The sequence below is a fragment of the Arachis duranensis genome, chromosome 9 (assembly GCF_000817695.3).
Source record: "Arachis duranensis cultivar V14167 chromosome 9, aradu.V14167.gnm2.J7QH, whole genome shotgun sequence".
Classification (NCBI taxonomy): Eukaryota; Viridiplantae; Streptophyta; class Magnoliopsida; order Fabales; family Fabaceae; genus Arachis; species Arachis duranensis.
This window is the reverse complement of record NC_029780.3, coordinates 7933540-7957617: the sequence shown is the minus strand read 5'-3', so window position 1 is coordinate 7957617 and position 24078 is coordinate 7933540. Positions and strand designations below refer to the sequence as shown.

The window sequence follows — 24078 nt, the reverse complement described above, 5'->3', positions numbered from 1 at the left end:
TGGCAATTAGCGACCAGATAATAACCTTTCATTTCACTACAAAATTTTCATTATTAAGAAAATACCATCAAGAGAAAATGTATGCTTGATGTTACAGTTCCATAGCAAACCGAAAGTAGATTACAAGTATGATGTAAGATAGAATAAAAAACAAATAAAAAACTATTCCTGTAAGAACAAATAAAAAAATAAAATAAACCACAACAACATAGGAAGGCGCAGATAAATTAAGCACCATATGCACATATACTACCAACTCAAGGAAAAAAAAAAAGAAAAGAAAAAAAAAACTATTCCTGTCTTTTTCTATCTCTTTTGGTACCTTGCTTTGTTACTTCAAATCATTGCTGTATTAAATAACTTTATTTTCTAGGATAAAATGACGTATAAAGATAGCAGTAAGAAACATGACTGTTATTGCTTTCGGTTAGGATTATCTCTCCTAACCCACTGTTGGGCTGGTTTTCTTGGATTTCTTACAGTTGAATTAGAATGGGGGTTACCTGCTCTCTGCTTCCTTGCACCAAAATTCCTATGTCCACTTGAGCTAGGCCTGTTTGAGCTAGGTTCATGTTTTCCTGGCGCGACTGCAGGTGAATCCTTTTCTTGTTGCTCATCAGATTCTTTCGTTAGCGTGGAGCTCGACGCTGCTAGTGATTGCGGAAGATACATACCGGGCACTATTACTATATCTCTCTTGGATTCAATCAAGCCACTGTTCTCCTTCTGTAAATTTAAGATGGTTTCAAATTTCTTCCTCCTAATGATCTCATCCTCAGATTGAAGGAGGTTTTCCTCATCAATGGCTTCATCATTTTCCAATCTCTGAATTCCAATAGAAAACAGAAATGAGTAACTTCAAGAGCAACACAAAAGGAGTTAAATTTATCAATTTGAGTTTATGGTTCAACCAATTCACAAGAGATCAAACTGTCCTTAATCCTAAGTTTGCAACTGAAATACACACTTAATTTTAAGAACTATCTATAATCTATAATTAATAAATGGTGGACGAAACTTTACTGCTATACTAGAAGAACAAAATTTTTGAGGACCAATCTTTGCATGCATCTAGGATTTTTAATAATTCGTTTTCAACCTTTCTTTCTTTCTTTCTTTCTCTTTGTTTCTTTCTTTCTTTCTTCTGTAAACTGGACTCAGCATTCTTTATTGCAAGTCCAGCCCATTAAGTCTTGACCATATATTTTGGATCCATGTGAGGATGTCTTATCCTCTTATGTACATTCTCTTAATATGAACCATTTTCTATAATAATAAAAAATTTGAGCCTGTTGTTGGCTAATACAAAGCTTCTGAATCATCTTTCTCTTCTGAATCATTAATAATAATAGGCTCTCCTAAATCAGACAAGCCCTACCATATTGCAACTTTGGTTGCTAAGCCAATGCACCAAGTTCTTATTGATATTTGATACTTTTGCAACTAGTATGAAATAAGATATATTGTAGCTGCAATTTGTCGATGGATCCCTAAAACTAAGGGGTTTGTTTATGTAAATGATTATCTATATTGTGGTAATGTGTTCATGGACAGTGAAGATTTCTCTCATGGGAAATCAGTGATTTCAAGTTGGTATATAAGAGCCTTGCAAGTTCTGGCTATGTAAAACCTAGGGTCATGTTCTTGTTTGGCCATTCTCAAGGCAAGCACTTAGATGAGTTAGATCCAAACACCCTCACTCATGCAAATAAGGGTACAATGTGAATTATAATGTTGCAATCAGCCATCCTTATGAATCACACACATTAGCAATTAGTGATTCCAAGTTATGTAATTCTGGTGACTGTAAACAATAATACTTGGAAACTAATACGCTCATGTTTATATAAGAATAAACAACTTACCAATTGGGAAGAATGCGAGTCAACTAGGTCAAGCACATGATCCAAATCCTTTCCATCAAAAGGCTTACGACAGACTGGGCAGTTTCCAACTCCCTCTTCCAATTTTCCATTTTTATCTAATAACACAAACAGAAATTCATTAGAAAATTGCACTCCTCATTTGTCATGGTATTCACTAAGATTGTATTACTGGAATGACCAAAGAAGCAAAAGTTCTCAATGCAAGGAGATTAGTATAGATGCCATAATGTTAGTTAACTACAAATAGTAAACTAAAATCTCAAATTGTAAACATTTGAAAAAACTCTATCAAGAAAAGAACTCCTAAGGAATTGTTTCTGAGTTGGGGTCTTGGAGGAAAAGGGAAGGAAAGGAAAGTTAGTAGTGTTAAATTTTGAATTTTTACACCACAAATCTTGTAGATTAATTTCATATTGTGGACTATATCTAGATCTAATTTCATATTGCAAACAATATAATGTCAAAAATAAATATCTGATTGTCCATACCTCGGTTAGGGTGCGTAGTTGCACTTGCTGAATAAGCAGAGTCTGCTTCTTTAGAAGTTTGAAGCCAGTTCCACCACTGAATGATACATTCACTGTCAATTATCAATAAAAATTAAAGATAAATTAGATGTTAAAATGGCAACCAAAATAAGTTAACTACATACAAATTCTAAAACTCTAATACAATGAATAATGAATATAAGAACCAAAAGATCAGAACTCAAAATGATACAATTAATAAGTGCGCACCTGTGGAAACAGTGAAAGCAAGACATTAGCTTCATAAAAGGCAATTTTGTACTCTGTTGATCTTCAGGGACCAAAGGGAACAAGCACAACGGACAATCCCCATCAGGATGGTTCATAGTTGACAGCTTCTCTGCTGCTTCCTACAAATATATTTTACATGGTAAATTATAAGTTATGAGATTACAAATATATTTTGATGTGCTATCTATTTGAAGATTACATAACTCTCATGTTACCCAAAGCAAAATCACAAATTAAGCAACAACAACAAAGCCTTTTCCTATTAGGTGGTCAACTACATAGATCAAACGGCACTATTGTGCCCTAAATAAATAAATAAAAAAAAACTATAACGAAAAAAATGAATAAGTCACAGTCAAAATAAAAGAGGCAATCAATGAGTAGGTTTACATTTTCCAACAAAGTAAGTATCATTTGAACAGATTTTAACAAGATGTGTGATACAAACATCTTTATGACTTAATGGTGATCTATATCCTCAAGTTATAGATTGATAGAAGTCCTATAACTAAAGTACATCGCCAAAGGAGCAAGGTGTGAAGCAACAGATCATTGACTGATCATTGGTAGTATAACAAGGAAATCAAATATTATTCGTCATAGGGACGTGAAGCATGACAAAAATGGACGTGGGAAAAAGAGAGAATAAAATTCATAATTATTGAAATTACTAGTTCAGAAAGTGCAGCAAATATATCAACAATGAAACCGTTACCTCGCAAAGAGCTACAAGCATTAAAGAAGGGGAGAGCTCGTTAGCTTTACTTCGTATGTAATTCAGCAGATACTTTTGTCTCTGTTCATCCAGACCCTTCGAATCCACAAGATTGATAGAAGGCGGTTCTTTCGGATACTATCACAATAAAGATGCAAAAGAATATAAGCTTGTCTATACTGATTTAAAAAGAGGAATCAAGATTGCACAAGATTTCCAAACTAATTTAAGAATGAGATGAAGCTGGAAGATAACTAGTTATATCCAACAAAATTAAATTTCACCAAATTATTCGTGCAGTCTCTCAGCAAAAACAGGACTAGGAAAGTGCATCAAATATCGTGATCAACTTTATTTTACAGCACCCAGATAACTTTATTCAAATTCCTCTTCTTTTTTTATTAAAACAAGAAATTCATTAAGACATCAATGAAGTGAAGCTTCCTAAAACTGCAACCTTGTTATAAGGGTACCCCTTTTCAAATGATAATGAACTTTTACATCAAGTGGAAGCCAAACACAACCATGCTTAAGATTCTAAAATAATATCCTAAGCTACCATATTCAAAAGCAGCTAGCAAACTCTACTTATATATACAAATTTGCAACAAAACATACCTGCGGGCCTGCTTTTACGTCTACAATGGCTTCTACAAACTGTAAAGAGAAATAATACAAAAATTATTTTTGAAAATCAGAATCATACATTTGTTCCACGGGCAGTATCATAAGTCTAACATCAAAACTAACAGACCAAGGGAAACAAAAATGCATTCATAACTGTAATATCTAATCATCAGAACCATTAGAATCCCACATCACAGAAAAATAACAAATAAGGCCTCAATAATCTTTACAAGTCTTCGGCAACCTTCCCCTTAAGTTAGTTGTACTCGATTCCAATAATATACTATATCAGCAACACACCATGAAGATTGAATGATCCCAGGGTACTTAAGCCTTTTGCATAACAATCATAATCCCAATCAAGTTTGATGGCAAATCAAGAAATTAACATAATCATCGAAATAAATAACCAAATAATAATAATAATAGTTACTAATCCTATCAATTAATCACATCTTTTTGTGTACCACTGCCAAACTTCCAGCTCATCGAATTCATATTGAGGTTATAGTATATACACTAATACCATTACTGAACCAAACTCATCTTTTGGAAATTGATTCCTATGATTTCAAAAGCATGCTTATGGTACCTACTCGAACATAAATTTAATTTCTTTTATTAAAAAAAAAAAAACGTAATCAAACATAGCTCAGTTATACGGTTGCTGAACTAAAACAATACCACTGATCATCATACATGAATCGAAGCCAAAAGAAGTAAGCATACATAAAACGAAAAGAAAATAATTTACAGAAAAATGACGATGCAGAAAGAGGAGAAAAAATTGACCTGTTCGAAGGAAACATCAGCGGTTCTTGGCTTGACGGAGATGCGAAAATGGGGAGGGAAGGATTGTAGAAGGACGCAATCGGTTCCATATACGGCCTCCACAGCTTCAACTTCAGCCACCACTTCTTCTTCTTCCGTCGCCATTTCTTTCTCAGATTCCTTGGAATGCACACGCGTATCAAGAATTCGATTTTGATTATTTATCATTTATTTATTTATTTCAAGTAACCAACAATTAACCGATTATCTGAATGGGTCGGTATTGGCTGCGGGTGCAACTCTCGAACTTTGTTTAAAAAGAAAAAATTCGTATGGTGGATACTTTTACGGATGATATGGCAAATCTTTAAATAATTTGGTATATTGACAATGTTTTTTTTTTATCTTAAAAATGTTTAATATATTTGACTAAAGTATAACTAAATCATCCATGACTATAGTATTATACTCACACCTAAAATTGGTACATAATAAATTTTGTTTCAAATATTAGATATGTTAGTTTTTATAAGTTAAAATAATAAATGTTTCTAGAAAGATGATAAAATAATCTTTAATGTTCAAAATCCATATGGTTGTGAATTTTTTTGAGATTAATTGGTCTAATATTTTAAAATATTAAACATAAAATTTGTTTTTTACTAAGAATTAATTTGTCTAAAATAAAAATTATTATGGACCAGTCTACATTATTAGTTAAATTATTATTCCATATTTCCGTCTGAACGACTAAATGTCAAATTGGGTTGGGACTACAAGGGTGGTGGATTCGGCCTCCAAGATTTTAAAATGTTGGGCTGACAAAATTTACCAACTTTTTCTATTTCAGGGACTCAATAGCAAACTATTTTTTATATTGGAATGAGGATGGTATTTTTTATGATTGTGGTGTAAGGATGTTAATCTCAAATGTGATACTATTTGATTTAAAGTCTACAAATTGGATCTTCAGATTTTTGGAAGAACAAAAATTGGACCCATTTTTTAAAGACAAAAATCAGACTATCCGATATATGTGAACTTCAAAATAAAAAAATTATAACAAAAAAAATAAATCCTCTGATTTAATATTAAATTTTCTTTTAAATTTCTTATAAAATAATCGGATGGTCTGACAGTATTTGGATTGCATTAATAACACATGCAAAACCAACATATTTGGATTGTATTAATGTCCAAAAAAAAGTGACTTGCATTTGTAAGTTTGGAACCAACTTCGATATTTATTCCTATACTAAAATATAGGTTTTTGGTTTAACTTCTATGAACTTTGCTTATAAAGAATTAAATTAGTAAAAGCCATCTTTGATAGTATGAATACTTTGATAATGATAAATTAGAGATACTTGTCAATAGGAGGGGGCAAAAACGTTAATCTTACTAGTTGTAAATTTGTAATGTATCATCATCAGCTTCTATTGAAGTCCCATGGCTATTCTGCATTGTAAAGATCTACGGAGAAAACATAAATCCAGACACAAGTTTTGGTTCTTTGAAGTTTGAATTAATCCCGATAAAAGGCTAAAAAGTAAAAATTAGCATTTAGTGATCTTACTATTTATCCACAAGAATAAACATCCCACAGTTTTCTTTCATTGCAACACCCTTCGTGTGCTTATTACTTAAAATTCTGTTGATAAATAACTATTTCTCCGACTGAAGACCATTTCACTTCTCTTCTCAGTCAAAGAGTTAGCTTAGCACTTCTTTTTATCATTTTCAATGTTTCAAATCTTGAATATATTATGAATGAAATACAAAGAAATAATTAAATTTAATCGTACAACATTAACCAGCTCTGAATATGATGGAGATAAATAACCGATTTGAAATTCACCTAAGCCGTGGATAAAGCATTGCATAACGACTTGTATGCATTTACACATAGCTTGAACTTCTCTTCAGCCATTGCCTGCTATCATGCAAAGGCGAAAATGCGAAAAAGAGATCCGTTAAGGAGACAGACAATACGGAAATGAGAAACAAATACTGTAATCAAAATTTTCATGTTTAGAAGGCACTATTATAATATAAGGTAAAATATACTTTTTGTCCTTGAAGTTTACTAAAAGTTTTAAAAATATCCAAAAGTTTCAATTTGTCTCAATTTTGTCCCAAAAATTTTTGATTTGTATCAAATATATTCCTTGACAGCTAAATTTTCAAAAAATTTAGGACAAATCCAACAATAATGCATGATAACTATGTCTAATTTACTTGTGTTGAAGGTTGTTCTTGTGAAACTATTGCTAAATTAGTCATAAATTTTTTGAAAAATTAGCCGTTAAAAGTAGATTTGATGCAAATCGAAAACCTTTTGGACAAAATTGAGACAAATTGAAACTTAGGAGTATTTTCAAAACTTTTAACAAACTTCAGGGATAAAAGGTATACATTATCCTATAATATAAGCAATGCCAATTTCTAAGACATAGATATAGGCCAAACAAATATTTTAAACTCACCTGGGAAGGGCCTTGATGCTTATCAGGATGCCATTTTAAAGCCGACAACCGGAAACTACACAGGTAAGAAAGAGCTATGAGAAATTTTTTGTGTGTGTATATCCAAAGACAAGAACCAGAACTGAATAAGGAACCCTGAAGACTTACGCATTTTTAACATCTTCAATCTTTAGAGGACCTGTGGCAGGTAGACCAAGAATAGTTCTATCAGAACTTGATCCTACATAACATGATGAATCATCATCATCAGACTCTATGTCACTCACACTTCTCCACTTGTTTGTCCTATTTGAGTGTTCCCTCCATTCAAAGCCAGACGTGGAAGACTCAGAAGAAGATCCCCTCAAATTAGTAAAAGACCATGTGTACCACTTTTTACCAAATCTTGCTTGGAAGATTTGCTCCGCACCATCGTCAAAGTCCTCGCAGAAACTTTCTCTTCTGATCTTTCCTGAACTTAAAATGGAGATCAATGGTTAGGAAAATAAAAGATAATATCATTAAGATAGAAAGAAGATTAATGCAAACAAGAGAATAGAAAACAAGGGACCTTTACATATTAAAAGTTTGAACAACACAGGTTATGGAACAATGTAATAACTAAATATTACGAACAACTCACGTTTAGTTCTCTTTTGTGATTTTCCGCTAAACCGCTGACCAGAACTTGGTTGATCTTTATTGAAAGACCTTTTTGAATCATCATCTTGATCTCCATACCAGTCGGAGTTCCATTTTGTTTCCTTTTCCTAGGAAAAGGTGCGTAAACAAAAATCATCACGCAAATTGTCAACAATAAGCAATTCTAAATTTCTAATTCATACAAACAAAGCACAATATGAAGTATCAGGTATAACCAAAACATAAAACATTACAACAAAGATATTAGAAAGCATACCTCAAATGAAATTTTAGAGGAACCACTATTGTAAAGGAGATTTTTTAAAGCTTTCTTTGCATCAGCACGCTTTTGCCGGGTAACATATTTGATATGAGTCTGAAGTTCACATTTGCAAAATCAGTGAAATAACTACATCCAGGTAGGGTTGTAAGTCCTAAACCACCTAACAAGCATGGTAAAGAAAATCGAGATTTTATGCGGAATAAAAAAAGTAAAGTAAATACGTAAAAATTGAATCGTAACAAGATTTAAATCGCAAAATCATCTGACCTAGTAGAAACTTTATAAAACCGGATGACTCATTTAAAATCATATCAGGGAAAGATTTTGAGAGTAAAATCAAGATTCTAGCTACTATGCTAATAAGTTTCAATCTAGAATAAGAATTCTCTATGAATCTCTTCTCTTCAGATATTGCATACCGCACTGAAAAATTGTTCATTTTTCATATATATAGGAGTATATAGATTAGGAAATTCTACCTATGTGCACATTAAGAACATTAACACGTGTTATATCAAAGTTGAGTTGTGATGCAAAGAATCAAAGATATTAATAGAGAACAACATCAATGCTTAGCTTAGTTTACCATATAAATGTGTATTGAAACATCAATTTTAACCGCATTAAAAACAAAAAAAAAAAAAACAAAAAATGGAACAAAATATTCCACGGTTATTGGAAAAATGTTAGCTGAAATGCATACCTTAGATGGATGTTGACCAGTTCTTCTTACATCCTGCAATGCAAGACCAAAAAAAATTATCAAAAAAGAGACAAAAAAAAATCGGCGCAATTGAGAAAAAGGAAGAGATAATAAACTCACGGAGTTCCATTTACTCTTCCATTTGTCATAGGAAGACGGGGTTGAATGAAACGCATAAGAAGATTGCTGTTGAAACATGTAAGAGTTTATAGAGAACAAGTTTCGCCATCGTAATGAAGCTCTTTGCATATTATCGAAGGAGATCAATGGTTCTGAGTTCTGACCAAAAAGAATATTGAGGTCAAGGGTGCCTTTCTTTCAATTTCAACCTTCCACTGAATATAGACGACGGCGTCGTTTTGAGTTTGTGGAGTCCCCAGTCCCCACGCCAAGGTTTTCTCTTATCGGTGGAAACTTGTATGGGCTTAAGGCCCAAATTTAAGCAGGCCTCATTTCCAAATCTATAGCCCCAAAAGTGTTGTGCGTGAGTCTGGAGATTTGGGGGCGCAAGAAAGGTTTGGGTCTTTGGGTTATGGAAATGAGGGCAAGAGAGGAATGAGAGGCGATAATTCTGTATAGTTTTATAACAATTAAAATCATCACATTTTAGTCGATTCAATCCACAATCCATAATTAAAGTTTGAATAAAAGTAAGTGTTAAAAGATGTAATAAATATACTTTACTCTGGGAGTATCGTTTTTGTTTCCAATAATTTATTTTCATAACTCAATTTTATCTAATTTTTTTCTTCTGTAATTCTTTCCTGTATTTAGTCCATGGAAATGGATTTTTTCTATTTTTTGTCACTTAAGAGAATAAAGTGTAATCTCTCACCTTTAATTCTACAAGTGAGACTAGAAATAAATGAGAGAGAGAATGCAATGAAGAGTGAGATCTTCCACTGGAAGGATCCACATTTTATTTTCTTTTTCTATAATCTAAATGTTCCATTATTCATTCATGTAAAACATAAATTTCAGTGTATAAGACAAAAAAATTAATCTATAGTATAAAAATTTTGATTTGTACCACAAAAATTTAGAGGATTACATAACTAAAATATTGACTCACCCAACTAAAAAAATACATTCGTAACAAAAATTTATGTGTTATATATAAAAACTTGTGTGTTATATTTTGAATTTTGTGTGCTATGTGAAAAATATTCGTGATATATCCATAAGTATGTATTTTGCTTTAAAAATTTATGCTATATTAATAAGTTTTTATGCTCTTCAACAAAAATTGATGTGCTTTAAAAAGCACAAAAAAAAGTAGTGAACTAGTAATGTATACACGCATTTTTTTTTTTGCCAGATTTTATACTAATTTAGTTGGACTTAGTTACAAAAAGATTTGTACATATAGTATTACTCATCTTATTCCTGTAAAAGCATAAATTTGATAAGTATTTGTGTAACGAGTAAAGTATCGTTTTTGTCCCCAACATTTGGGGTAAGTCTCAAAGTTATCTCTAACGTTTCAATTGTCCTATTTAAGTCCCTTAGGGATCCGTTAACAGAATTGACGGCGGGACAAAATTGAGACGATTTTGAAACGTTAGGGACTTAAATAGGACGAAAATGTTGGGGACAAAAATAATACAAAGAAATAAATTTTAATTTTATCCTTCAATAATATCAATTTTTTACTATACATAGTATTCAATTATTTTTTAATCACATCTAAGTAAATTACACTTAATCATATTACTTTCATTTTAAATAAATTAATTTTTTTATATAATTTTACTCTTAAAGATTTTTATTTATCATGAAATGTTTGTAGAATGACTAGTATATAAACTTGTAGAAAAGAAAAAAATAATATATATACAATAAAATATAAATTATACATTTTGTCTCTAATGTATCAAAATTTTTTAAAATTATAAAAAAAATAAATTTATTTAAAATGAAAGTAATGTGATTAAGTGTAATTTATTTAGATATAATTAAAAAATAATTAAATACTATGTACAGTAAAAAATTAATATTATTGAAAGATAAAATTAAATTAAAATTTATTTTTAGGTATCATTTTTGTTCCTAACGTTTTCGTCCTATTTAAGTCCCTAGCGTTTCAAAATCGCATCAATTTTGTCCCGCCGTCAGTTCTGTTAACGGATCCCTAGCAGCATGACAACATTGAGTCAATTTTGAATCGTTAGGGACTTAAATAGAACGATTGAAACGTTAAGAACAATTTTGGGACTTACTCCAAACGTTGAAAGTATCCCTACAACTAAGGACACTTATAAATATACAAGTTCATTTAAGACTAAGTCAAGGAACTAACTACAACTTCAATAGAATTTAACAGCTTCTTGAATTTTTTGATTTTTCAAGTTTGTAACTTGCTGTGATATATACACTTTGTATACTATACGTATTTCGTACACAAATTTTTATTGCACCAAAATTTATGTGTTGTGCATTAAAATTTATGTGCTTTAGTTTTTTGAATATTTATAAGAAAAGAAAAAAACGAGGACAATGATGATGATAAAGAAAAATGAGAAGAAAAAAAAGAAAGAAGAAATTACACAACAACATCAAGAAGAAGTCAGCAGCGACGACGACAACGACGTTAAAAAAGACAATAGTGACAGTAACAATGACGATGACGATAATGGCGACAACGACAATGACATTAAAAAAGAAGAAGCAACGGCGTGAATAGTTTTTATTTTTAACAGCTTGACTACTCAAAAGACTTGAACACCTAATATTTTTATAAAAATAATATAATAAATTAATCATTTTGAAATTTAATTCAAATATTATATATTCAATAAACTATGCAGAGAAATTTAGATTATGTATTAAATGAGTATATAATTATATTTATCGTACAATAATAAACCACAAAGTAGTTTACGTCTAATTTCCAAAGAATGCCCAAGTAAATTGCTTTTCGGGCATATAATTCCATTACTTCAATTCAAAAGTAATTAATTCTCAATTTTTTTTTCAATTTACCAACACTTATTTTAGAAAAGTCGTTTTAATTTGTATTGTTAAAAAGTTGTATAAAAAAATTGAGTGGTTATATTTATCCATGAAAAAGAAATACATACGAAATCTAGAATATAAAAAAAGTTTGCGCTTTTTTATTTTATTATAAGATGATGAATGAAGAATATCCAAAAGGATAATACATATGCTACAACTAATTTACAAACTAGCCCCTATCCTCAAGAATAAAGCCACAAGGTAGCATATAGAAACTCGAATGAAACCAAGAAACAAAAACTAATTGGTCTATCCTATGAGGAATAAATATTATGTTTATGGATCCTTAAAATCCTGGAAGAACTGTGAGGTCTGCTATTCCTCTTGGAAGCTCAGAAATTTCTTTTAGCATAGCTAGCCTGTTTTTTCTGATCTTATCATCATCCTGCATTGCAATAAAAAGATTAGAGACTTTTATACCTTTCCACAATGAATATAGATATGTTTTTCATTCTCATTCCACATTAAATATTTATAGGAGTTTATACAACTCAAGTTACAAGAAATATAGAAGGAAACTTTTTAAGTTCAATTATACAATTGTGCTAACCAAAGTTTTGCAAGATTAATTTTGATAGTGTAGTGTAAAACTATTATTAAGATTAATTTTGATAGTGTAGTGTAAAACTATTATTATCGATAGTGTATTAAAATTAAATTTAGTTTGTTGTTAATGGTTCGATCGAGTTTTCATGCTGTATATGAACAACAATAGAGGCATTGTTGAACAACAAATATATGAAAAACAAAAGCCAATCCTCTAATTGAGCAGTAAGATTAACATACCACCATAACAAAGACATTGTTGAAAAAATCTTCAAGCGGCTGTATTAGCTGAGATGAAATCTCAACAAAATCATCAATGTCAAGACCTGTGAAGTTAAGACAATATCAATATCATGATAAATAAGCAAATTGAAAAATAAGAAAAAAGTTCCATGTAGAAAGAATTATATGCACAAAAATAAAAAAGGAGTGCCAAGCAAATACAGAGACAAAAGACAATCCGTAGTCATGAAGATTGAAAGGTAGCAACATTAAATAAATATCAACAGTATACATAGGAGCTAGAGATATATACCAGGATTAATGCCCTCTTTAACTGACAAAAATGTGCTCCATAAAACTCTCTCTTCATTTGTCTCAAAAGCAGCCTCATCCACCTAAGTTCCCATATTGAGAACATGCCAAAAGTATTAATTGTAACATAAATATATAAAAGTCAATCATACATGTGGTCATTAATTAAAGATCAGCATACTAACTAGTTGTCAATTTGGTTTTGGGTAAAACTCACGGTAAAATTTATAAACATTTTTTTTTGGGTATGTTTTCACTTATAAAATAGATACATGAAATTCAGACCACCATTTTTACCATTTTACCAAACTAACTGTAGGAGGACTAGCTACATGGATCAATAACTGATCCGGCATTGTTATCCTTCTTGTTTTTGCATTCAAAAGAATGAGTATAATTTCTATGCTTCTTGAGGATTACATTTGAGTTAACAATCATATATCCTGACTAAATACACTAGTACGCAACTTTGCTACTGATTTTTAAATTCTTGACGAAAACCACAACAATAACCAACTAGAATAGGTTTATGGTTATCATTACCATGTGAATTATTGCCATGATGTATATTATGCCTTGGAATGAGTAAAGGCGTTCATTTACTAAATACATCCCCAAATATTGTGGCTTTAATAATGCTATTTATAGCTCCTTCAAAAATTGGGTTTAGGATTTGACTGTTAGAAATAAGCACGTGTTAAGCATGTGTCTTCTCATATTACTGAACAAGTCCTAGTTTATATATAGTGTTTATTAATGAAACATTTACTCCATACATCATATAAACTTGATATATGAAAGGGAAGCCCCAACATACAGTTTTGAAACACAATTAACTAAAATAATAAACAAAATACCGTCATATTAAGTTCGCCTTCCTTCCCACGGACAATTCTTGTTGGTCGAGAGTATGCTTCAACCACTTTAGGGAAAAGTGTATCTCTTGATAATTCTTCCATCTAAATCAGTCAATGTAAACCATTAGGACTGCATAAATTGTTCAAAAGTACTTACTATTTTGCTCCCTAGATTTGTATTAAATTACGCCTTTGGTTTGATATAGGTTCCTACAGTTTTCAACTATTTATGTTGTGATATTTCAGAGATCAAGACCAAAGTAAACTAAATATCGAGCTAAGCCTAAAATACGTAGCAAATATAAGAACTGACACTTAATTGTAGGAACTAAGAACTAAAGTATGATACTATAAAGACTGAACCTTAAAATAAAATGACTGGGACTGCCAAACCCCACAAAAAGAAAAATTGTAGGGACCAATCTAAATAATTTGCTTCCAGTTGTACAGAAACTAACTTCAATAAACAAATGAACAATGAATATGTGCTTGTTTCTTGTAGTTCAAAAATTATCTTTAGTGTTAGGGAACAATGAAAACAACAACTACTAAGTGTTGTTCACTAAGTGGAGTTGGCTACATGAAGTGGACAATGCCATAGTGCCCCATCATAGATCATTAGAGAACAAGAAAGAGAGAACTTAAACAACAAACAGGTCAATTCATTAATATTATTGATAGGTACCCTTATATACTAACAAATAATACACCATTACCGTGTCAAAGGAAAAATGCAGTGAAATGAAACAAAGTTGCCTACTTTATATGCTGACTTTGCTGCTAGACTGGGAAATTTTGCCCTCTCAGCAAGGACAGAACGAACAAATTCTGCACTCACTCCCTTGTCAACCTGTTAATAAAATAAAGTATTGTGTAACTAATGATTTACACATGCCTGACAGTTGTTAAAATTATGTTTGTCTTTATTAACCAATGCTGGTGTAAAGTTAATTATAAAATTGATGTTGTGCTCTCTAAATGTAGTAGTTTTGTGGGGAAAGGACATTATAGTAATGGTTTATTTTTCCTAAGTGTTTCTTATGTTGTGAATGAAAATGCACATTCTAATATTTGACTGATTCTTGTGATTTATGGCATGAAAAGTTTGAGAAAGTAATGTTCGATGGATATAAAGTGAATGATTCTGATAAGTGCATTTATAGCAAATTTTGTTATGATTTTAATGGTGTTATTTTGTTTGTATGTGGATTATTTGCTTATTCTAGGAACTAATATAGAGGTGACGAGTGATACTAAATATTTTCTATACAAACATAATACTTACCAGAAACTGCTCTAATCTTCGAGTAACAAACTGATATACCTATACATAAATCATAATCACCAGACTTTAATGTCATAGAAAGTTGAAAATCAAAATCAAAATAACAATTAATCAAGCAAGTAAAATAGTGAACTAAGTAAGGAGTGAAGGTTTTCGTCATACATCATCTATTACATGCGGATCCACTTTGATGGATTGTGCATCTGCAGCAAGTTGCAGAGCCTCTTTCAAGTTCAGGTTTTTGTTCTTTTCCACCAACAATTGTACCTGAAAGATAGAGTAACTCGATGAATGCAAACATTTAAATTCCAAGGTGTTGAATAAATGCCTTTTAAGTCCTCACACCCCAAAAAAAAAAGAAAAGAAAAAGGATAAAAGGAATTAATGAAAGAAAAAATTAAGTTGAAAAATAATATTTAATACTTACAAGACCATAGGAGATTCTTCGCAGACCAAATGGGTCATTTGTAGAACTAGGTTGACATCCAGCAGAAAACAAACCTACCAGGCTGTCTAATCTGCAGATAACTATCATGTCATGGACACATTCAAAAGTTCTTTGAGAGAAAGTTCCAAATAAAAGAAAAAGAATGTTAAGGAATTGGGGGAAGAAAATTTGCTTTTGCCAATGTCATGAGAAACAAAAGTACTATCAACAGCTAAAAAGAAAAATCCACCATTTGATCACAAGAAGGCAACTAACACTTATTCAAATCAGATACCCTTTTAGTCTTTCCAAACTGAATCTCAACTCCCAATTTTGGAAAGTTTAAGTGTACCATAAGCAGAGCCATAGTAAGTCAGTATCTAAAATTTATTCTATGAAATTGACTATGCCTAATTAAAGATTATCTAAACATCTATTTAATAACTAATTCAGCTATAGATTATATATAAAGTTCTACATTTGAGCATTATTCATTAAAATGAACCTATGTTGCTTTGTTTCTTCTAGTAGAAATGAGTTCTGTTAGTCTGCTTGATACATTTTCTACAACAAACATGGAAAAGTCCACATCTGCCATTAGTTATAACTTATACCTATCAGCAATGGCCAAAACTATGCCAGCATCACTCTTAGGTAGCATGTCCCCAGAAAATCTAGGAAGCGTGATCTCAAACAAGGCATCTGCAATCTGCAAAGATAAAGAGTGACAAGGAAAGAAGCAATGTTATGCAAGGAGGTTTTGAAACATGACATCTAAGCTAGCCAAATAATAACCAACTTAAAATTAAACAACCTGCTCTGAATATCCATCTCTAATGGCATAGTGACGCCCCATTATTCCTGAAAGTGAGGTGAATTCAGTGACAACAGCAGTGGCAAGATCAGACATAGCAAGCGAGGCAGCATCCCGGATGATTTGTTGTTTATCTTCACTAATATTCAGGATGCAACTTAGCATAATCACCATGTTTTCTATACGAGTCATCTTATCCAACATGGTTCCAAGCTTCTCCTGTTTCGTTCAATGTTGCGCAAACAAACAAGCTATTAAAGGCTAAGCACTGTGTCTCCAACAACTTACACATATCAGTAGTAATCTCTAACTTTTAACCTTGTTGTCTTGACGGTATTCACAACCACCTTGTATGAATTTATTTGCGCCTTATTTAAAGAAAAAGGAGGGGGAAGGTATAGTAAATGGCAAGGCTTTTTAGCTAAAAATTTTCTATACAACTCACATGAAACAGAATATCTTTAAGTTGCTTCCGGAATTCAGAGAATTTTTTACGAGTGTCCATCTCATAAAAGAACTTGGCATCTTCATAGCGAGCCCTGAAAATGTGATTTAACATGTTCAGTTAAAGTGGATACCTTATGGAAGAACAAACAAGATATGAGTACATCTACATTTGTGCAAATCTTCAAGTTTTTGTTCTTGAGAGCAAATAATGGAAGCAAAAGATTTCACACTCCATCCAGTATAGGATCATTAGAAACCACTTGGAAGATTAATCAGGGTGATCTTCATTGATCAAAATAGAGACAAAAGATGGTTAGAAGTTCAATCCTCCTCATCCCCAATTTTAAAAATATCATATTTCGTCACAAAGTAGATTGGAACTCAGATGGTCCACGCGGCAAGCCTAACAGACTATTGCAGTGTGTTGACTAGATCAAATCAAAATCAGATTTCTAATTCCTTTCATGAATCTTTTGTGTAAATAGAATTAATTATAAATCTTTTCCTTTTTGGGTTTAGCTTAATTTTAGGGATTTTATGATTAAAAATCTTTCTTTTATTTTAGGCTAGTATTTTTCCCTTCTTTCCTATTTTCTAGTTATTTCTATTTCTGTAATTCCTCTATAAAGAAGCTGATTCCCTGTACATTTGATAAAATAATATATTCAAACACTTCAAGTTGGTATTAGAGCAGGATCTCTGCACTGTGCCTCTGATTTATAGCTATGGCTGATAGTTCCTCAGTCATTAATCCTGAACAGAAGGAGAACACCACTCCTACTCCATCAGATTTAAAATCTGAGCAACGGGTACTAGTTAGTGGTGACTCCCATTCAGTTCAGATCACCACATTTCGACTCAATGGGTCAAACTACCTTAGGTGGTCTCAATCAGTTCAGATGTATATCCGTGGAAGAGGGAAGATTGGATATCTCACCGGTGAGTGAAGCCAGCCTAACATCACTGACCCACAATATCATGTGTGGGATACCGAAAATTCCATGGTGATGACATGGCTGACATTGAAGCGGGTGTGGCAGGATCTTGACCACTTCAATAACTACAAGTGGAATTCAGCCGCTGATGCCAAACACCACCAACAAACAGTGGAAGAAGGGAGGATATTCCAGTTTCTTGCAGGCCTCAACGTGGAGCTAGATGAAGTTCGTGGCATAATTATTGGAAGAGCAATCCTACCCTCAATTGGAGAAGTATTTGCTGAACTTAGAAGAAAGGAAATTCGTAGAGCTGTGATGATGGGAAAAGACAAGACTGAACAGACCTCTTTGGAGTCTAATGCACTTTTAGTGGCACCTGCTGCACTTAAAAGTTCATCAAATCAAAAGCACCCCTCCAATCTTTGGTGTGACCACTGCAATAAACCTCGTCACACCCGAGAAACCTGCTGGAAGATTCATGGAAACCAGCACATCTTAAAGGCAGCAAACTTGGTCCCAAAATACGCTCTACCCCAACTGCTCATGAGGCTGAAAAATCATCATTGAGTAAGGAACAAGTTGAGCAGCTCATAAGGCTGTTAAATTTCAGTTCTGTGTCTAGTACTCCTAGTGGTTCTTTGGCTCAAACAGGTAATTTTAGTATTCCTATGTCCCTTAATTGCACCTCAAACTTGAATGCACCATGGATTGTCGATTCAGGTGCATCTGACCATATGACCAGCCTCTCCCCTTTATTTAAAACTTACTCTCCTTGCTTTGAAAATGAAAAAATTAGAGTTGCTAATGGTAGTTTTTCATCTATTGCTGGAAAAAGTACAATTAAACTGTCCAAAAACATTGACCTAAGAAATGTCCTACATGTACCAAAGCTTTCTTGTAATCTTCTCTCTATTAGTAAAATCTGCAAGGATTCCAATTGTATTGTAACATTCTTTGACACTCATGATATTTTTCAGGACCGGACTTCAAGGAAGATGATTGGCAGTGCTAAGATGATGGATGGGCTTTATCACTTTGAGGATATTTCGGAGGATAAAATAGCTTAAGGATTTAGTGGTATAAGTTCTATGCCTATAAAGGACCAAATAATTCTCTGGCACAATAGACTAGGACACCCTAGTTTTCCATATCTCAAACATTTGTTTCCAAGTTTGTTTAAAAATATTGATTCTTCCTTACTTAAATGTGAAAGTTGTATTCGTTCAAAGAGTTATAGAGTTCCTAATTACTCTCAACCTTATCATACATCTAAACCTTTCCACTTGATTCATAGTGATGTATGGGGTCCATCGAAAATAACAACTCAATTTGGAAAAAAATGGTTTGTAACTTTTATCGATGACCACACACGACTATGTTGGATCTATCTAAAATTTTTCAATATTTTTCAACAATGGTAGAAACACAATTTGACACAAAAATTTCAATATTAAGAAGTGATAATGGCACTGAATACTTTAATAAAAATCTTGGTGAATTTCTTCAAAAAAAAAGGTATTCAACATCAATCTACATGCCCAATACACCCCCAACAAAATGGCATTGCTGAAAGGAAGAATAAACAACTTCTTGAAGTAGCACGTGCCATTATGTTTGAGGGTAATGTTCCAAAGTATTTATGGGGAGATGCTGTTCTAACAGCAGCCTATCTCATAAATCGAATGCCCACGCGTGTGTTAAATTACTGCACACCGTTGGATACTTTCAAAAAGAATTTTCCAGCATGTAGGTTGCATTCTGACTTACCTTTAAAAGTATTTGGTTGCACTGTGTTTTTACATACACCTTCATATCGAAGTAAACTTGATCCAAGGGCAGAAAAATGCATTTTTATTGGCTATTCCCCAAGTCAAAAGGGTTATAAATGTTTCAACCCACACATCAAGAAATTTCATGTAAGTATGGATGTTACTTTTTTGGAACATGAAACCTTTTTTCAAAAAAATTCTCTTCAGAGGGAGAGTCTAAGAGAAGAAAATATTTTGCATGAACCTTTACCCACTCCTATTTTACATATTGAGGATACAACTTTCACTAATCAAGTAAATTCTGAAACAATTGCAAAACAAAATGTGGAAACCAATTATGAAATTGTACCAGAATTAGTTGGAATCCAAACAGGAAAAGAAATACCACAAGAAAAGGAGCTTTGGTGTTATGTTCGGAAATATCCCAAGAAGACTAGAGACCGGCCCATCATCTCTGTACCAGCCTAATCAGAAAACCCGAAAGACGGCCCAACTGTAGTACTTCAGAAACTTCCAGGTAAATCTAAAATTGTCACTTCTAATAATAATTTGCCAATATCCCTTAGGAAAGAAACCAGAACCTGCACAAAAAAAGTACTCAAAACCAGCAACAACCATCGTATTTCCAATTATGTTTCTTACCAAAATCTCTCTCAAAAACATCGAGCTTTTACTTCTAAAATTACAAATCTGTTTGAGCCTAGGAACATAGAGGAAGCACTAGATGATCCCAACTGGAAATTAGCAGTGATAGAAGAGTGGCATGCACTCAAGAAAAACGAAACTTGGGAGATTGTAGATCTGCCACAGAATACAAAATTGGTTGGCTGCAGGTGGGTTTTTACCATCAAGTGCAATGCTGATGGAAGCATAGAGAGGTATAAGGCTAGATTAGTAGCTAGGGGATATACACAAACCTATGGAGTAGACTATCGAGAGATTTTCCTCCAGTTGCCAAACTCAGTTCTGTGCGAATTCTCTTATCTCTTGCTGCGAATTACAATTGGCCTTTACATCAATTGGATATAAAGAATGCTTTCCTGGATGGGAAACTAGAGGAAGAGGTGTTCATGAAACTTCCACCTGGATTTGAAACTGAACTAGGAAAGAATAAAGTGTGCAAACTAAAGAAATCTCTCTATGGATTGAAACAATCCCCAAGAACTTGGTTTGAACGACTTGGAATGGTGGTGAAGGGACTTGGTTATACTCAAAGCCAAGCTGACCATACACTTTTCTATAAGCATTCAGCAGCTAATAAAACTGCCATCTTAATTGTATATGTGGATGACATTATTCTGACAGGTGATGACTTTTTAGAGCTAAAAGACTTGAAAAAGAAGCTTGCCAAAGCATTTGAAATCAAAGAACTTGGCTCATTAAAATACTTCCTTGGAATTGAATTCGCAAGGTCTAAGAAAGGCATTTTTATGAACCAACGAAAGTACATCCTATATCTTTTAAAAGAGACGGGATTACTTGGTTGTAAAGCTGCTGAAACACCTATAGAGCCTAACTTAAAATTGAAGCCAGCTGAACCAGAAAATGTAATGGACAAAGGGAGATATCAGCGGTTGGTAGGGAGGCTAATCTATTTATCCCATACACGCCCGGATATAGCCTTTGCTGTAAGCATGGTAAGCCATTTTATGCATTCACATGGTCAAGAACACATGGATGCTGTCTTTAAAATCCTAAGGTACTTGAAAGGCTCCCCTGGAAAAGGATTACTCTATAAAAAGCATGGACATCTTCAAGTAGAAGCTTATACAGATGCAGATTGGGCTGGGAATGTCATGGATAGAAGGTCAACATCTGGGTATTGTACTTTTGTTGGCGAAAACCTGGTTAGTTGGAGGAGTAAAAAACAGAATGTTGTGGCACGAAGTAGTGCAGAAGCTGAGTTTAGAACAGTGGCTCATGGAATATGTGAAGCACTATGGGTAGAGAAAATCCTACAAGAACTAAAAGTTTCCATTTCTCCACCAATGAGGTTGTATTGTGACAACAAATCTGCAATTTCCATTTTTCATAATCCAGTGTTGCATAATAGAACTAAACATGTTGAAGTTGACAAGCATTTTATCAGGAAAAAGATTGAGAGAGAGGACAGATTTGCATCTCATATGTTCCAACCACGGAACAATTAGCAGATGTTCTAACTAAAGGATTACCCAAGAAGACTTTTGATAGCATAATAAGCAAGCTGTCAATGAATGATATCTTCAAGCCAGCTTGAGGGAGAGTGTTGACTAGATCAAATCAAAATCAGATTCCTAATTCCTTTCATGAATCTTTTGTGTAAATAGAATTAATTATAAATCTTTTCCTTTTTGGGTTTAGCTTAATTTTAGGGATTTTATGATTAGAAATCTTTCCTTTATTTTAGGCTAGTATTTTTTCCTTTTTTTCTATTTTCTAGTTATTTCTATTTCTGTAATTCCTAAGAGGCTGATTCCCTATACATTTGATAAAATAATATATTCAAACACTTCAACTCAGTGTATGAGAAAGATAAACCATTCAAGGGCCTTCACCTTGTAGAAAGTTGATCCTAGACAGACACAACTAACCAACAATCAACAAATTCTTAATAACTCATCAAGGATACTTGTACCAAAGAAAGGAGGCTGGATATCATACGAACTCCCTTTCAATGAACTGTATGTAATGTCATTTACAATAGACAATATATAAATGATGGGAAAACACCTGAGGACAGCTTCATTTCCTTTCCTCACAGTAGTCTCATCAATTGCTCCATTTGCAACCTAAAAGAAAACCCAACCCCATTTAAACATATAAAAGCATGCAGTTATACAAGGAGATTGATCTATTGGAAAGAACTTACAGCAATAAAATAAGGCAACAGCTGTCCTTCATCATCACATACAGCAAAATATTTCTGATGCTTTTGCATAACCTGCAGGCATGGCACACAATAGTTAGTCACTGTTTCAACTTTCAATAACGATTAATGATTAGTCTCTCGTTTTTTATAATCAAGATGCATTAAGTATTCCATCCAATCTAGTCTTTCAGCCAGAGACCAAACACATAAATAATGATTGCCATTTCATCCACAAAAGGATTCTCTTTGTTAACATCATTGCATCTTTTGTCTATTAGAGCCCCACTTTGCCTAAAGATAAGGTCTAGCAGGTATTGGATAACAAACTTAAAGGGAAAACAAATCTTTCTCTCAAGTGATGAATTGATGGTAAAGGGAAAAATTGTTCATTTTCCCCTAAAACTATATTATTGAATATTGAAGATGGAAACAAACTTAAACAACAAGCAGTTACACATTTAAGCATTACAATCAGATACTATATGTTACATTCAAAATTCAACAAAGAATGCATAAATCACCCTTTGAACTAATTCAGCTAGACATGTCCCTACACATATCATGTGAGACAGAATTATCATTTTAACTAGTATAAAGAACAGGATATGAATGCCAATGAAGTGCTCACCATGCTCAAAAGTTCTTTTGGAAGGGCCAAGAAGGTTTCTTTAAACTTTCCAAGCACTGGAATAGGTGCCTCAACAAGATTTACAACCTAAATGTAAATGGAAGTAGAAATTCTTAGAAATGCACATATGCAACAATATTGCACAAACAGAAGATAAAAATCCTACCTCATCAAGCAAGCCTGTTGGAATAACAATTTGGCCATTTACACTTTCTGCTAATGCATTAGATTGCTGAACAACAATTTTCTTGCGGTCCTGCCAGTTGCACCGATTTTATTATAAAATATATATATATATATACACGCGCGCGTGTGTGCACTACATTTATTTTCACAACTTATCTACTCATACCTCAACTGCAACATTGATTCCCGCATGTTTCATTGCAACTGAATAAGATTCTGCACTTTCAACCTGCAGATCAAGTATAGAATTATTTTTATAAAATAAATTTATTAAGCCACAAAATATTACAAAGATAGAGATCATCAGCAAAAAGGGAAAAATGTTTTAAAAAAGGAGAGAACAATGGAGAAGAAGAAAACACAAGCACACACAAATATAACCAGGAAAGACATCAAGCTATATTAATGTGAATGTGTTTCTTAGGAATGTACAGATGATGTTCAAAGTACAAAACGATATGTATAAAAACCTGATACTGTCAGCACAAAATAAAATGCAAATAAGTAAAACAGTCTATTAATGATATCATATATCTTTGGGTCTCTTATTGACCAAACAAACTAAATTTGCAGCTGCAAAATAAAAATAGTTCAGCTTCAGAATGCACCTGGAGGATAGCTGAAGAAGTATTGCGAAGACCACGAGATAAGTTTCCACTACATTATACGAAGAAAATGATAAGTATTATTCACCCATCAGATAATTTAAAAAAATGACGGTGCCAAAGAGAAGTTATTATAATTAGTATTCTTTATGGGCTGGATTTAGAAGGCAAGAATGATTTTTCCTGGTTTTACTCTTTGATCTATTTATGGTTTCTGTTCTGGTTTTACACTTTGATCTAAAACTAACTTAATCCTAGACATGTCAAATTATAAATTATGGATGAAGCTAATAGTGAACAGTCAGTCTTTCAACAGCAGGTTTCAG

At 32.7% G+C, this 24078-nt stretch overlaps 3 protein-coding genes across 3 annotated transcripts in view; all 3 read right to left on the bottom strand.

Moving 5' to 3' along the window:
- On the bottom strand, positions 1-5067 carry LOC107464519 (uncharacterized). The gene is made up of 7 exons (XM_016083448.3): positions 4779-5067; positions 3978-4016; positions 3360-3497; positions 2624-2763; positions 2375-2466; positions 1866-1981; positions 1-825 (listed from the first exon to the last, which is right to left on the bottom strand). Exons 1-7 carry the CDS (start codon positions 4983-4985, stop codon positions 415-417), a joined length of 1143 nt encoding a protein of 380 aa, XP_015938934.1. The 5' UTR covers positions 4986-5067; the 3' UTR covers positions 1-414.
- A 1268-nt stretch (positions 5068-6335) lies between these two features.
- On the bottom strand, positions 6336-9222 carry LOC107464350 (uncharacterized). The gene is made up of 7 exons (XM_016083283.3): positions 8971-9222; positions 8851-8883; positions 8142-8240; positions 7866-7992; positions 7391-7694; positions 7244-7298; positions 6336-6690 (listed from the first exon to the last, which is right to left on the bottom strand). Exons 1-7 carry the CDS (start codon positions 9097-9099, stop codon positions 6616-6618), a joined length of 822 nt encoding a protein of 273 aa, XP_015938769.1. The 5' UTR covers positions 9100-9222; the 3' UTR covers positions 6336-6615.
- A 2721-nt stretch (positions 9223-11943) lies between these two features.
- The window catches only part of LOC107464430 (glycine--tRNA ligase, chloroplastic/mitochondrial 2), a gene marked incomplete at its 5' end in the record, with an annotated part of 22344 nt that continues 10209 nt past the window's right edge, over positions 11944-24078 (bottom strand). Inside the window, 17 exon segments of the mRNA XM_016083342.2 lie at positions 11944-12250; positions 12652-12737; positions 12947-13028; positions 13803-13904; positions 14563-14652; positions 15088-15126; positions 15250-15354; positions 15515-15605; positions 16129-16223; positions 16329-16547; positions 16774-16867; positions 22195-22253; positions 22334-22405; positions 22962-23048; positions 23128-23217; positions 23314-23376; positions 23756-23804. Of these exon segments, the coding sequence (XP_015938828.1) occupies positions 12152-12250; positions 12652-12737; positions 12947-13028; positions 13803-13904; positions 14563-14652; positions 15088-15126; positions 15250-15354; positions 15515-15605; positions 16129-16223; positions 16329-16547; positions 16774-16867; positions 22195-22253; positions 22334-22405; positions 22962-23048; positions 23128-23217; positions 23314-23376; positions 23756-23804 (1522 nt within the window).